Source organism: Macaca nemestrina, chromosome 11, assembly GCF_043159975.1.
Source record: "Macaca nemestrina isolate mMacNem1 chromosome 11, mMacNem.hap1, whole genome shotgun sequence".
Classification (NCBI taxonomy): domain Eukaryota; kingdom Metazoa; phylum Chordata; class Mammalia; order Primates; family Cercopithecidae; genus Macaca; species Macaca nemestrina.
In genome coordinates, this window is record NC_092135.1 from 9,578,582 (window position 1) to 9,590,665 (window position 12,084).

Genomic DNA, 12,084 nt, shown 5'->3' on the forward strand with positions numbered 1-12,084 from the left:
TCGGCTCACTGCAAGCTCCACCTCCTGGGTTCAAGCGATTCTCCTGCCTAAGCCTCCCTAGTAGCTGGGATTACAGGCACCCACCACCACATGCAGCTGATTTTTTGTATTTTTAGTAGAGATGGGGTTTTACTATGTTGGCCAGGCTGGTCTCGAACTCCTGACCTCAGGCAATCCACCTGCTTCAACCTCCCAAAGTGCTGGGATTACAGGTGTGAGCCACCACACTGGGCTCAAGAAAGCCTCTTTTTTAACTTTTTCTATTAAGTATGATTGCATTCTCCCACCTTTTTCTTTCATTTTTGGTGTCACTAGGATGGAGTATTTAGACTGGTTAAGGAATTTTGCTTTAATTTAAATGCCAAGGTGAAATGATCCATTAATAGAAAATAAATGTAATACAGATTTTTTTAAGCTGAAGATTATCCAGTCACAGCATTTGTTTCTAGAGAAATTATTTCTAGCATTTTTGGATTGAGCATGAATCACAGCAGGAAGCACAAGCCTTTGTAATGTACTATTAGTGCATTTTGAAAAGCTCCATCCTAAGTAATTGATAGTTTGCGCTAAGAGAGAAATAGGAGAAACACACACTTCTCATAATATATACGTTTTGTGTAGAGTAGTCAGTAATGTCTGAGAGCAGGGGCTCTGGATTACTACTCTCAGGGCTAGAATCTCCACCCCACACGTATGTCACCTTAAGGAGATTAAATGAGCTCTTTCAGATAGACTTCTAGGCCCATTCTTTACCCATAGTAAGTGCTCAGTTATTGTTGGCTATTGTTAATGTTATTGATTTAGTCACTGTGTTTCGTTCTTAGGTGGGTCTGTATCATTGATTTTTGGGGGGCGGTGGGGATCAACTTCACATTAGCATTTTAATGTAATTGGCGGCCGGGCGCGGTGGCTCAAGCCTGTAATCCCAGCACTTTGGGAGACCGAGACGGGCGGATCACGAGGTCAGGAGATCGAGACCATCCTGGCGAACACGGTGACACCCCGTCTCTACTAAAAAATGCAAAAAACTAGCCGGGCGAGGTGGCGGGCGCCTGTAGTCCCAGCTACTCGGGAGGCTGAGGCAGGAGAATGGCGTGAACCCGGGAGATGGAGCTTGCAGTGAGCCGAGATCGCGCCGCTGCACTCCAACCTGGGCGACAGAGCAAGACTCCGTCTCAAAAAAAAAAAAAAAAAAAAAAAAAAAAATGTAATTGGCTATGAGCAGTGATGGTTAATAGTTTGTTTACATTTTTGCTTTCATACAGATTGAATGTAATTTTTACAAAATTTGATGAAGTCCAGAAATCTGGAAACATGATACAATCTGCAAATGGTGAGTAGAAAAAGCATTCTCTGCTTTTGCTTTTTCAGTTTTACATTTGTATCATTTATGTTATATGTGAACAGCTGAATTAGGTAATTTAGTAAGAGTTTCTAACTCTTAAAACTTAACCTCCATTCACCCAGTTTTCCAGGCCAGAAACAGTGGAGTGAATCATCACTGACTTTCATAACCTGTACTGAATTTAACTAATCCTGTTGGCTTTACTTTTAAAATTGCATCCTGAATCCCAGGAACTCTCATCATCACTGCTACTGTCTTCCCAGCGCAAGCTGTCATGGTATTTTACCTGGGCTCTTGTGTTTCCCTCCTAAACAGTATCTTTTCTTCTACTGTTTCCCCATACCTAAAGTCTGTTTTTCATATAGCAACCAGAGTAATCCTTTCAGAATACAAGTCAGGTGATGTGAATCTTCTTCCTAAACCTCCAAAGGCTTCCCATCACACCCAGGCTGCAATTCAGCAACTCACCATGGCTCACTGGGCCTTGAGTGATCTGGCACCCATCACCATTCTGATGTCATTTGAATTGTTCTTTGTGAAAGTTCTCTTTGCTCTAGCCACGTTGACCTCCTTGCTAATTTTGAACATTTTGAGCATCTCCTGCTTCAGGACCTCTGTGCTTATAATTCTTTCTGCCTGAAGTATTTGCCCTGTGGGTATCATTGTGGCCTCCTCCCTCCTCCCTCATGCCATGAAGATCTCACTTCATACAGTATCACTGCATTACTGAAGGCCACGGGAATAGCACGCTCTGTGCCTCACCCTGTTGGAGGGTTCTTCTTCGCGTGTATCACTAGAAAAGTATGTGTTTACTCATGAGAGCAGGACCTTTACTTTATTCCCTTTATTGTTCTTTATTTGTTTCTCAATGAGCGTGAGTTCAATGCCTTGAAGAGTCCCTTGCTTGTGATAGGTGTGCAGTAAGTATTGTTGAATAAATAAAGTAATGATTTTGATGTGAATCGTAACCTGTTGTTTCCGGTTCCTGTATTTCTTTCCCTATACTTTGTGATGATATTTGAGAACTAGTGGGTAATTCTTGTGAGTCCAGGAGAGGAAAAGACAGGAATGAATTACTCCTGTATGAAGGAAAGAATATCAAAAAGTTAATTGCTGAGAAAAACTTTTCTAACTCTGGATACCTCATTGTATCATAGCTAGGCTATTTTAGAATTTTTAGGTATATTAGATTACAACCAGTACCGAATTCATTAATCATGTTGGATTTACTTTTAAAACTGTACCCCGAATCCCAGTAATTCTCCTCATCACTACTCCTGTCTTCCTAGTACAAGCCTTCACATTTTGAATATCTTGAGATTGTAAAGAAGAGTCTGAGTGCTTTTCCTCAAAGTAAGTTGGTACATAGGGCAGAGCGGGTAACCGAATGCAAGGCTTTTGACTTGCGCTCTGCTGTGTACCTATTATTATTCCAGAGGATTTTTTCTTTGAACAACATGTTTCCTATATAAAATGCTTAAAGTGATCTAAAAATGCTTCCGTTAATCCTCCTTATCTCTTTTTCATAGATCGTAAAAAATAATAGAAAACGAATATCATAATTCAGCTATTACCATCAAAAATCATTTTTGCTATATTAGTTCATTTTCCTATAACAGTATAATTTGTATATAACTATGGTGTAATTTTCTCTACTTTACCCTGTACTTTAGTGTACATACTTTGATATGTACTTTAAAAAACATATCATTGGTAGAGCCAATGGCATCTGAGTGGTGCACTCGTGATGAGTGGGGTTGCTTGGTGTCCGCAGGCAGGTCTTCACAGGCAGTTAGTTGATGGACACATGCTTTTACTTTTGTGTGGGTGTATTTGTGTGGTTTCTCAGTTTAAAAATTGTTGGCACTGGGACAGAGCATGCTGGGCAAGTAAGTAAAAGCAGTGGCAGGAAAGTGAGTTTGTGCTTCATAAGCCAGTATTACGGCTGTGAAACAGAATCTCATTATAGTGCTGGCATTGGGGAGAAAGACTGCATCCACATTGGGGATCTTGCCTAAAAGAGTGTACATACACTCCATGGGATCCAGTGATGTGACAAATATGATTTCACCCTCAGGAATGCCAAAACTGTGTGGCATTGGATGTATCACAAGCAGCATTTTCTATGTGGTTAGGTATAAATATTGCCCCCAAATTCCCTTTTGTGTGTGTGTGTGTGTGTGTGTGTGTGTGTGTGTGTGTGTGTGTGCGCGCTCATGCACACACATAGGTGTAGGGTTGAGAATGGAAACAGTTCTTTTAAACATCTGTGTTAAAAATAGCAAATGGTAAGGAAGCCTTAACAAAATTTCTTGGAGGTCGATAATTTCAGCTTTTTGCTTTATATATATATATAGTATTACTGTTTTAATTGTTAGAGCCAAAATGTTTAAGGAAACTAATATATAGCCATATGTGTAAAATTTTAGAATTTCTAACCTAAATGATTTTCATCTCTTTACAGTAACTTTGAGAGACCAATAAATTGTTCAGTTGCTGTCAAAAAACAAACCACCTGATTTCCTTCATTGCACATTTAGATGGCGTAGAGAAACTGCAGTAGTGATGGAATAAAACCTGTCTCCCTCTTTTATCTAATTCTCTCTCTCTCTCTCCCTCCTTTTCTCCTCCTCCTTCTTTTTCTCTTTTCTTTTCCCTTCCTTCCCTCCCTCCTTTCCTTTTTCAACTCTTTTCTTCTCTTTTCTTTCTCTCTCTCTCTTTCTCTTTTTCTCTTTCTGTCTCCCTCTCCCTCTCTCTCTCTCCCCCCCAACCTCCTCTTCCTTCGTGTTTTTTTTTTTTTAACACAACTCCCAGTGTAATTCTTTGATCTCTTTTGAACTTCAAACCTTTGACTGTTCAGCTTTCTCTAGATCCATCCATCCTCTGCTTTCTCCATTTCTTACCTTATATGGCTTATATTACAACCTTTTTGAACTTATTAGTTGTAGGAGTTTTTGTAGCGTCTGTGGAGTTTCCTACATATACAGTCTTGTGATCTGCAAATAGCAACAGTTTTATCTCTTTCAGATACGTGTGCTTTTAATTTCTTTTTCTTGCCTTATTGCACTGGCTAGAACTTCCAGTACTATGTAAAATAAGAGTGGTGAGACAGGACATCCTTGTCTGGTTCCTGTCTTAGGTGCTAAGTATGGTATTAGCTGTAGGATTTTTGTAGATGTTCTTTATCAAAATGAGGTAGTTTTCTATTTACTTCTGTTTATCTTATCTTTTTTTTTTTTTTTTTTTCCAGAGCAGGAATAGAAGTTTATTTAAAAAGGCTCAGAACAGGAAAGAAAGGAAGGTGTGCTTGGGAGAGACCCAGGTGGGCACATGAAAGTTAAAGAAAGAAAGTTAAATGCCCTTATCTGAGTTTTTGTCAGAAATAGGTGTTAGGTTTTTTGTGAAGTTATCAGTATATTTTAAAAATTGAGATACTTTCTCCTTCTAGTTGCCGTTCATTTAAAAATTAAAAATTGAGATTATATATAATTTACCTACTGGTGTTTCACTTTTTAAAGTGTGTGCTTTAGTGTTTTGTTTTTTTTTTTTTTGAATATTCACAAAGTGTGCAACTGTTACCACTATTTAAATCTAAAATACTTCACCCTCACATCCCATTCCCATTAGCACTTACTCCTTATTTCCCTCTCTCCCCAGTTTCTGGCATCCTATTTTCTGTCTTTATGTTGCCTATTCAGGACATTTTGTATAATTGGAATCATGTAATATTTGGCTTTTGTGTCTGGTATCTTTCACTTAGCATGGTGTTTTCAAGGTTCATCCATAATGTAGCATGTATCAGAAGTTCGTTCCTTTTTATGGCTGAGCAAGATTCCATTGTGTGATTAGACTACATTTTCTTTATCCGTCTGTTGATGGACATTTGGGGTTGTTCAACTTTTTGGCTATTGTGAAGAATGATTCTTTGAACATTGTTGTAAAAGATTTCATGTGGATATGTATTTTCATTTCTCTTGGCTGTATACTTTGCAGTAGAATGGCTGAGTTGTACATTTAACTTTTTGAGTCACTGCTCAAACACAGTAAACACACAGTTTTCCAGTTTTGCGGCACTATTTTATATTCTTACCAGCCACCTGTAAGAGTTTCCAGTTTCTCCACATCCTCACCAATAGTTGTTATTGTCTGTCTTTTTCATTATTGTCACCATAGTGGGTGTAAAGTGGTATCTCATTGTGGTGTTGATTTGCTTTACCTTGACGAGTAATGGTACTGAACATCTTTTTCATGGGCTTGTTAACCCTTTATATACCTTGGTTGGAGAAATGTCTATTCAAATAAATCTTTTGCCCATTTTCTAAAGGGTTTAATTGCCTATTTATTGTTGAGTTATAAGAGGTCTTTAGATGTGCTACATACCAGACTCTTAACAGATGTGATTTATTTGCAAATATTTTTTCCCATTCTGTGGGTTTTCTTTTCACTTTCTTGATAGTGTCACATGAAATATAAAGTGTTAAATTTTGATGAAGTCCAATTTATCTGTTTCTTTTTTCTTTTGTTATACCTAAGAAACTATTGCCTATTTTTGGCCAGGTGTGGTGGCTCACACCTGTAATCTCAGCACTTTGTGAGGCCGAGACGGGCAGATTATCTGAGGTCAGGAGTTTGAGACCAGCCTGGCTAATATGGTGAAACTCCATCTCTACAAAAATACAAAAATTAGCCAAGTGTGGTGGTGCACCCCTGTAGTCCCAGCTATGGGGGTGGCAGGTGGGGCCCTGAGGTGGGAGGACTGCTGGAACTTGGGAGGCAGTGGTTTCAGTGAGCTGAGATCGTGCCACTGCACTCCAGCCTGGTCGCGAGACTCTGTCTCAGAAAAAAAAAAAAGAAGAAGAAGAAACTATTACCTATTTTTACCACAGAAAAGAGGCCAGGCATGGTGGTTCATGCCTGTAATCCTAGCACTTTGGGAGGCCAAGGCAGACAGATTGCCTGAGCTCAGGAGTTCCAGACCAGCCTGGGCAACATGGTGAAACCCCGTCTCTGCTAAAATACAAAAAATTAGCTGGGCGTGGCGGTGTGCACCTGTAATCACAGCACTTTGGGAGGCCAAAGGCGGGGGATCATGAGGTCAGGAGATTGAGACCATCCTGGCTAACATGGTGAAACCCCGTCTCTACTAAAAATACAAAAAATTAGCCAGGCGTGGTGGTGAGCGCCTGTAGTCCCAGCTACTCGGGAGGCTGGGGCAGGAGAATCGCTTGAACCCGGGAGGTGGAGGTGGCAGTGAGCAGAGATTGTGCCACTGCACTCCAGCCTGGGTGACAGAGCCAGACTCCATCTAAAAAAAAAAGAAGAAAGGAAAGCTGGGTCTGACCTCCTCCTAGTTTCTTCCTGCTTTTTGGGCTGCACCTTCTTGGCTTCCTTTATCTAATGTCTACTAATTAGTCATTATATTCCTAAAGCTTGATTCTAGGCCTTTTCCCTTCTCAGGCAGTGCTTTTTCCCTGGTTACAGATATCCATAGCTGTAATTTTATTTATTAGCTATATCACATTTTTTCATAAATGTTTGTCTCCTATACAGATCTTGGGACAGGATTGGAACTGTATGTGAAACAGCTGCCTGTCTGACATTTCCTCTTGTATTTGAAACATATATCTAAAACCAAATTTATATGCTACTTCTGGCTGAAAGACAAAACACAAAACAGTAAATATTGCTCCACCCTAAATGTTTTCTGTACTCCTTATAAGCGTGATTGCTCCATTATTCATCCTGGTATGTTAAAGGTTGGGTGTCATTTTTAATACCTCCCTCTCCCTCGCTTTTCATAAATATTACCACTGATTCGTATGGAGTTTAACTCAAATATTGCTTTTTTATTGAGGTAAAATCTACATATATAATTAACTATCTTTACCATTTTTAAGTGTACAGTTCAGTGGTAATAAATACATTTATATATATTTTTTTCTCTTCAGTCTTCCCCCCTCTTCCTGGCCTTTGGTAACCACCAGTCTAATCTCTACCTTCGTGAGATATACCCTTTTAGCTCCCACATATGAGTGAGAACATGTGATATTTGTCTTTCTGTGCTTGGCTTATTTTATGTAATATAATGGCCTCTAGTTCCATCCATGTTGCTACAAATAACAGGATTTCATTCTTTTAATGGCTGAATTATATACCATTGTGTATATATACACATTTTTCTTAATTCCATTCATCTGTTGTCCTCCCAAATGGTGTCAGATCCCTCTGTTAAATGTGGGCAGGCACCCCCTACCCCACTGCTTGGTAGGCATCATTTTTGCAGGTTTACATTTGGCGATTATTTGACTAATACCTATCTCGGCACTGGACTGTAACCCTCTGCATACAGGGGACTGTGTGTCTGTTTTTGCTCATTCTGAGACTCGGATACCTTGCAGGCTGTCCTCTTAGTCCCAGTGTTCTCTGTGATTGGTTTGTTTCACAGGAACCAGCTTTTCTTCTTTGTCTCTTAGTAAATCTTGAGTGCGTGTACGAACATTTAGTATCTGAGATGACTAGATTCTTTTTCTCTCTGCTTTTTCCCATGGATTCTTATATACCCACTGGGTTCTGGAGTGGTACATATGAGCTGGAGCTGAGAGAGAACTGAGCAAAACACAGGAGAGAATGAATGACAACGTGGGGCTCATTTCCAGGCTCCTAAACAACCTCTTGGGCAGAGGTTCTGATCACTCGATAGCTGCCTTGGTTGGTTAGCGCTGCATGTCCACAGAGGGGCTTCCTAGGCTGACTCAAAAGGGTGTCTATTAAATGATCTATGTCCTTCTAATGCCCATTTGTGAAAATTTAGCAGCCTGTACTCAGCATAAGGACTTGGCAACAAGTATCTGTTTAATAAATGGTGACTGTGTATGCCAAGCAGTAGTTTTAGTTGTTAATTTTCGAGTGTGGGTGCCCCCATGCCTCCATGTGGAGAAGTGTAGACAGTGTCAGGGAGCAAGCCGAAGGGGATTGCTTTGGAAATGTGTGACTATCCTTCCTCCTTAGGAAAGGCATCTGTGCCCTGCTCTGCAACGCTTTAGCTGTGGGACTTTGGGCAAGTGACTTAACTCTTGTGAACCACATGTGCTCATCTGTAAAATGGAGTGAAGACCTTAAAGAGATTTTGTGGAGAATAAATGAGATTGTGTGTAAAATTCTTAGCACAGTGCCTGGGACATGGTTGGTGCTCAGAATAGATTCTCCTCCAGTTGCTCGATTTTAGGGGTATATTCATTTTTTAAATAAAAATAATATTTGAGAATAACTGTCATGCTTGTAGACTTTCAGATTATTTTGGAGTACATGTTTAAAATTTAACATTTATTTACTTTTAAAATTGTTATTATTATTTTTTGAGACGGAGTTTTGCTCTTGTTGCCCAGGCTGGAGTGCAGTGGTACGATCTTGGCTCACTGCAACCTCCGCCTCCCGGGTTCAGGCGTGTCTCCTGCCTTAGCCTCCCGAGTACCTGGGATTATAGGCGCTCACCACCATGTCCAGCAAATTTTTGTGTTTTTGTCTTTTTAGTAGAGACGGGGTTTCACCATGTTGGTCAGCTGATCTTGAAATCTTGACCTCAGGTGATCCACCCTCCTCGGCCTCCCAAAGTGCTAGTATTATAGGCGTGAGCCACTGCGCCCAGCCATTGTATTCTTTAAAGTGACAATACTCTTTAAAGATTTTTATATTTTATTTTATTTTGTTTTATTTTATTTTATTTTATTTTATTTTATTTTATTTTATTTTATTTTATTTTTTGAGATGGAGTCTTGCTCTGTTGCCCAGGCTGGAGTGCAGTGGTGCAGTCTCGGCTCACTGCTACCTCCGCCTCCCAGGTTCAAGGGATTCTTCTGCCTCAGCCTCCCGAGTAGCTGGGACTACAGGCACCCACCACCATGCCTGGCTAATTTTTTGTATTTTTGGTAGAGACGAGGTTTCACCGTGTTAGCCAGGATGGTCTCGATCTCCTGACCTCAGGTGGTCCGCCCGCCTCGGCCTCCCAAAGTGCTGGGATTACAGGCGTGAGCCAATGTGCCTGGCTCAAGATTTTAAATTTTTATGGGCATGTAGCAGGTGTATATATTTATGGGTTACATGAGGTATTTTGTATAACAGTCACATCAAGGTAAGTAGGGTATCCATCAACCCAAGCAATTGTCATTTCTTGTGTTACACTCTTTTAGTTATTTTAAAATGTACAATAAATGTTGACTGTAGTCACCCTGTTGTGCTATCAAATACTAGATCTTATTCTAACTATGGTTTTGTACCCTTTAACCACCCCCACTCCCTTCCCCACCACCACTATTCTTCCCAGCCTCTGCTGGTAACCGTTATTCTTCTCCCTATCTCTATGAGTTCAGTTGGTTTAATGTTTAGCTCCCACAAATGAGTGAGAACATGTGAAATTTGTCTTTCTATACCTAGCTTCTCTTAACATAATTTCCTCCAGTTCCATCCATGTTGTTGCAAATGACAGGATCTCGTTCTTTTTATGGCTGAATAGTACTGCGTTGTGTGTAGGCATCGCATTTTCTTTATTCTTTCTCCTGTTGATGGACACTTAGGTTGCTTTAAAATCTTGGCTATTGTGAACAGTGCTGCAGTAAACATGGGAGTGCAGATATCTCATCAATATACTGATTCCTTTCTTTTGGGTATATACCTAGCGGTGGGATTGCTGGATCATATTGTAGTTTCAGTTTTAGTTTTTTGAGGAACCTCTATACTGTTTTCTGTAGTGGCTGTACTAATTTAACATTTCTGCCAACAGTGTGCAAGAGTTCCCTTTTCTCCACATCCTTGCCAATATTTGTTATTGCCTGTCTTTGGATTAAAGCCATTTTAACTGGGGTGAGATGATACCTCATTGTAGTTTTGATTTGCATTTCTCTGATGATCAGTGATGTTGAGCACTTTTTTAATATGCCTGTTTGCCATTTGTGTGTCTCCTTTCGAAAAATGTCTATTCAGATCTTTTGCTTATTTTTAAATTGGATTATTTGGTTTTCTTTCTATTGAGTTGTTGGAGCTCCTCATATATTCTGGTTGTTAATCCCTTGTCAGGTGGGTAGTTTGCGAATATTTTCTTGCATTCTGTGGGTTGTCTTACACTTTGTTGATTGTTTGCTTTGGTTGCCCATACTTGTGGGGTGTTACTGACAAAATCTTTGTCCAGACCAATGTCCTAGAGAGTTTCCCCCATGTTTTCTTTTAGTAGTTTTATAGTTTGAGGTCTTAGGTTTAAGTCTTTAATTCATTTCTATTTGATTTTTGTGGTGAGAAATGGGGGTCTAGTTTTATTCTTCTTCATATGGATATTCAGTTTTTCCAGCACCATTTATTGAAGAGACTGTCCTTTCCCCAGTGTATGTTCTTGGCACTGTTGCAAAAATGAGTTCACTGTAGATGTGTGGATTTTATTTCTGGGATCTCTATTCTGTTCCATTGGGGTCTGTGTGTCTGTTTTTATTCCAGTACCATGCTGCCACAAAAACAGCAATGGTAATAGTATAATTTGAAGTCAGATAATGTGATTCTTCCAGTTTTGTTCTTTTTGCTTAGGAAGGATGGCCTTGGCTATTCTGAGTCCTTTGTGGTTCCATGTAAATTTTGGGATTACTTTTTTTATTTCTGTAAAGAATGTCATTGGCATTTGATAGGGATTATGTTGGATCTATAGATTGCTTTGAGTAGTATGGATAGTAATGCTCTTTTAAAATTGCTTTATTGAAATATAATTTACATACCATGACAGCATTCATTTCAAGTGTATAATTCAGTAATTTTTAGTATATTCACAGATAGCTGCAACTGTGCATCTATTGATGGACATTTGGATTGTTTCTACCTTTGTCTATTGTGAATAGTGCTGCTTTGAACATTTGTTTACAAGCTTTTAAACACCTGTTTTCAGTTCTTTTGAGTGTATATCCAGGAGTTGAATTGCTGTATTATATGGTCATTCTATGTTTAACTTACTGAGGAACCACTAAACTGTTTTCCACAGTGGCTGCACCGTTTTATATTCTCTCTAGCCATTGCCCAATTCTCCACTTTCTGGCAATACTTGTTGTTTTTTGTTGTTGATGTTGTTTTAAATTTTTTTTTTTTTTATAGTCACCCTAGTAAATACGAAGTGGTATCTCATTGTGGTTTTGATTTGCATTTCCCTAATGACTAATACATTTGAACGTATTTCCTGTGCTTCCTGGCCATTTGTAGATCTTCCTTGGAAAAACATCTATTCAAGTACTTTGCCCACTTAAAAATCGAATTGTTTGTCTTTTTGTTGTTGAACTATATATGATTTGCAGATACGATTTGTAAAATTTTTTTTTTTTTCTTTCTGTGGCTTATCTTTTCACTTTTTTTTTTTTTTTTGGAAAGGGAGTCTCGCTCTGTCGCCCAGGCTGGAATGCGCTGGTGCAATCTCGGCTCACTGCAAGCTCCGCCTCCCGGGTTCTCACCATTCTCCTGCCTCAGCCTCCCAAGTAGCTGGGACTACAGGTGCCCACCACCATGCCCGGCTAATTTTTTTGTATTTTTAGTAGAGACGGGGTTTCACCGTATTATCCAGGATCGTGTTGATCTCCTGACCTCGTGATCTGCCCGCCTCGGCCTCCCAAAGTGCTGGGATTACAGGTGTGAGCCAATCTTTTCAGAATTTTTTTTTGGGACGGAGTCTTGCTCTGTTGCCCAGGCTGGAGTGCAGTGGCGCATCTCAGCTCACTGCA

At 39.7% G+C, this 12,084-nt stretch overlaps 1 protein-coding gene across 50 annotated transcripts in view; it reads left to right on the plus strand.

Annotated features, from left to right (window-relative positions):
- Positions 1 to 12,084, plus strand: part of LOC105492460 (cytoplasmic linker associated protein 1) — a 309,888-nt gene that overhangs the window by 148,466 nt on the left and 149,338 nt on the right. For all 50 annotated transcript variants that reach the window (XM_011759589.2, XM_071072569.1, XM_011759597.2 and 47 more), the window contains one exon: positions 1,266 to 1,333. In XM_011759589.2, coding sequence (XP_011757891.2) covers positions 1,266 to 1,333 — 68 coding nt within the window. The remainder of the gene's footprint in view (positions 1 to 1,265; positions 1,334 to 12,084) is intronic.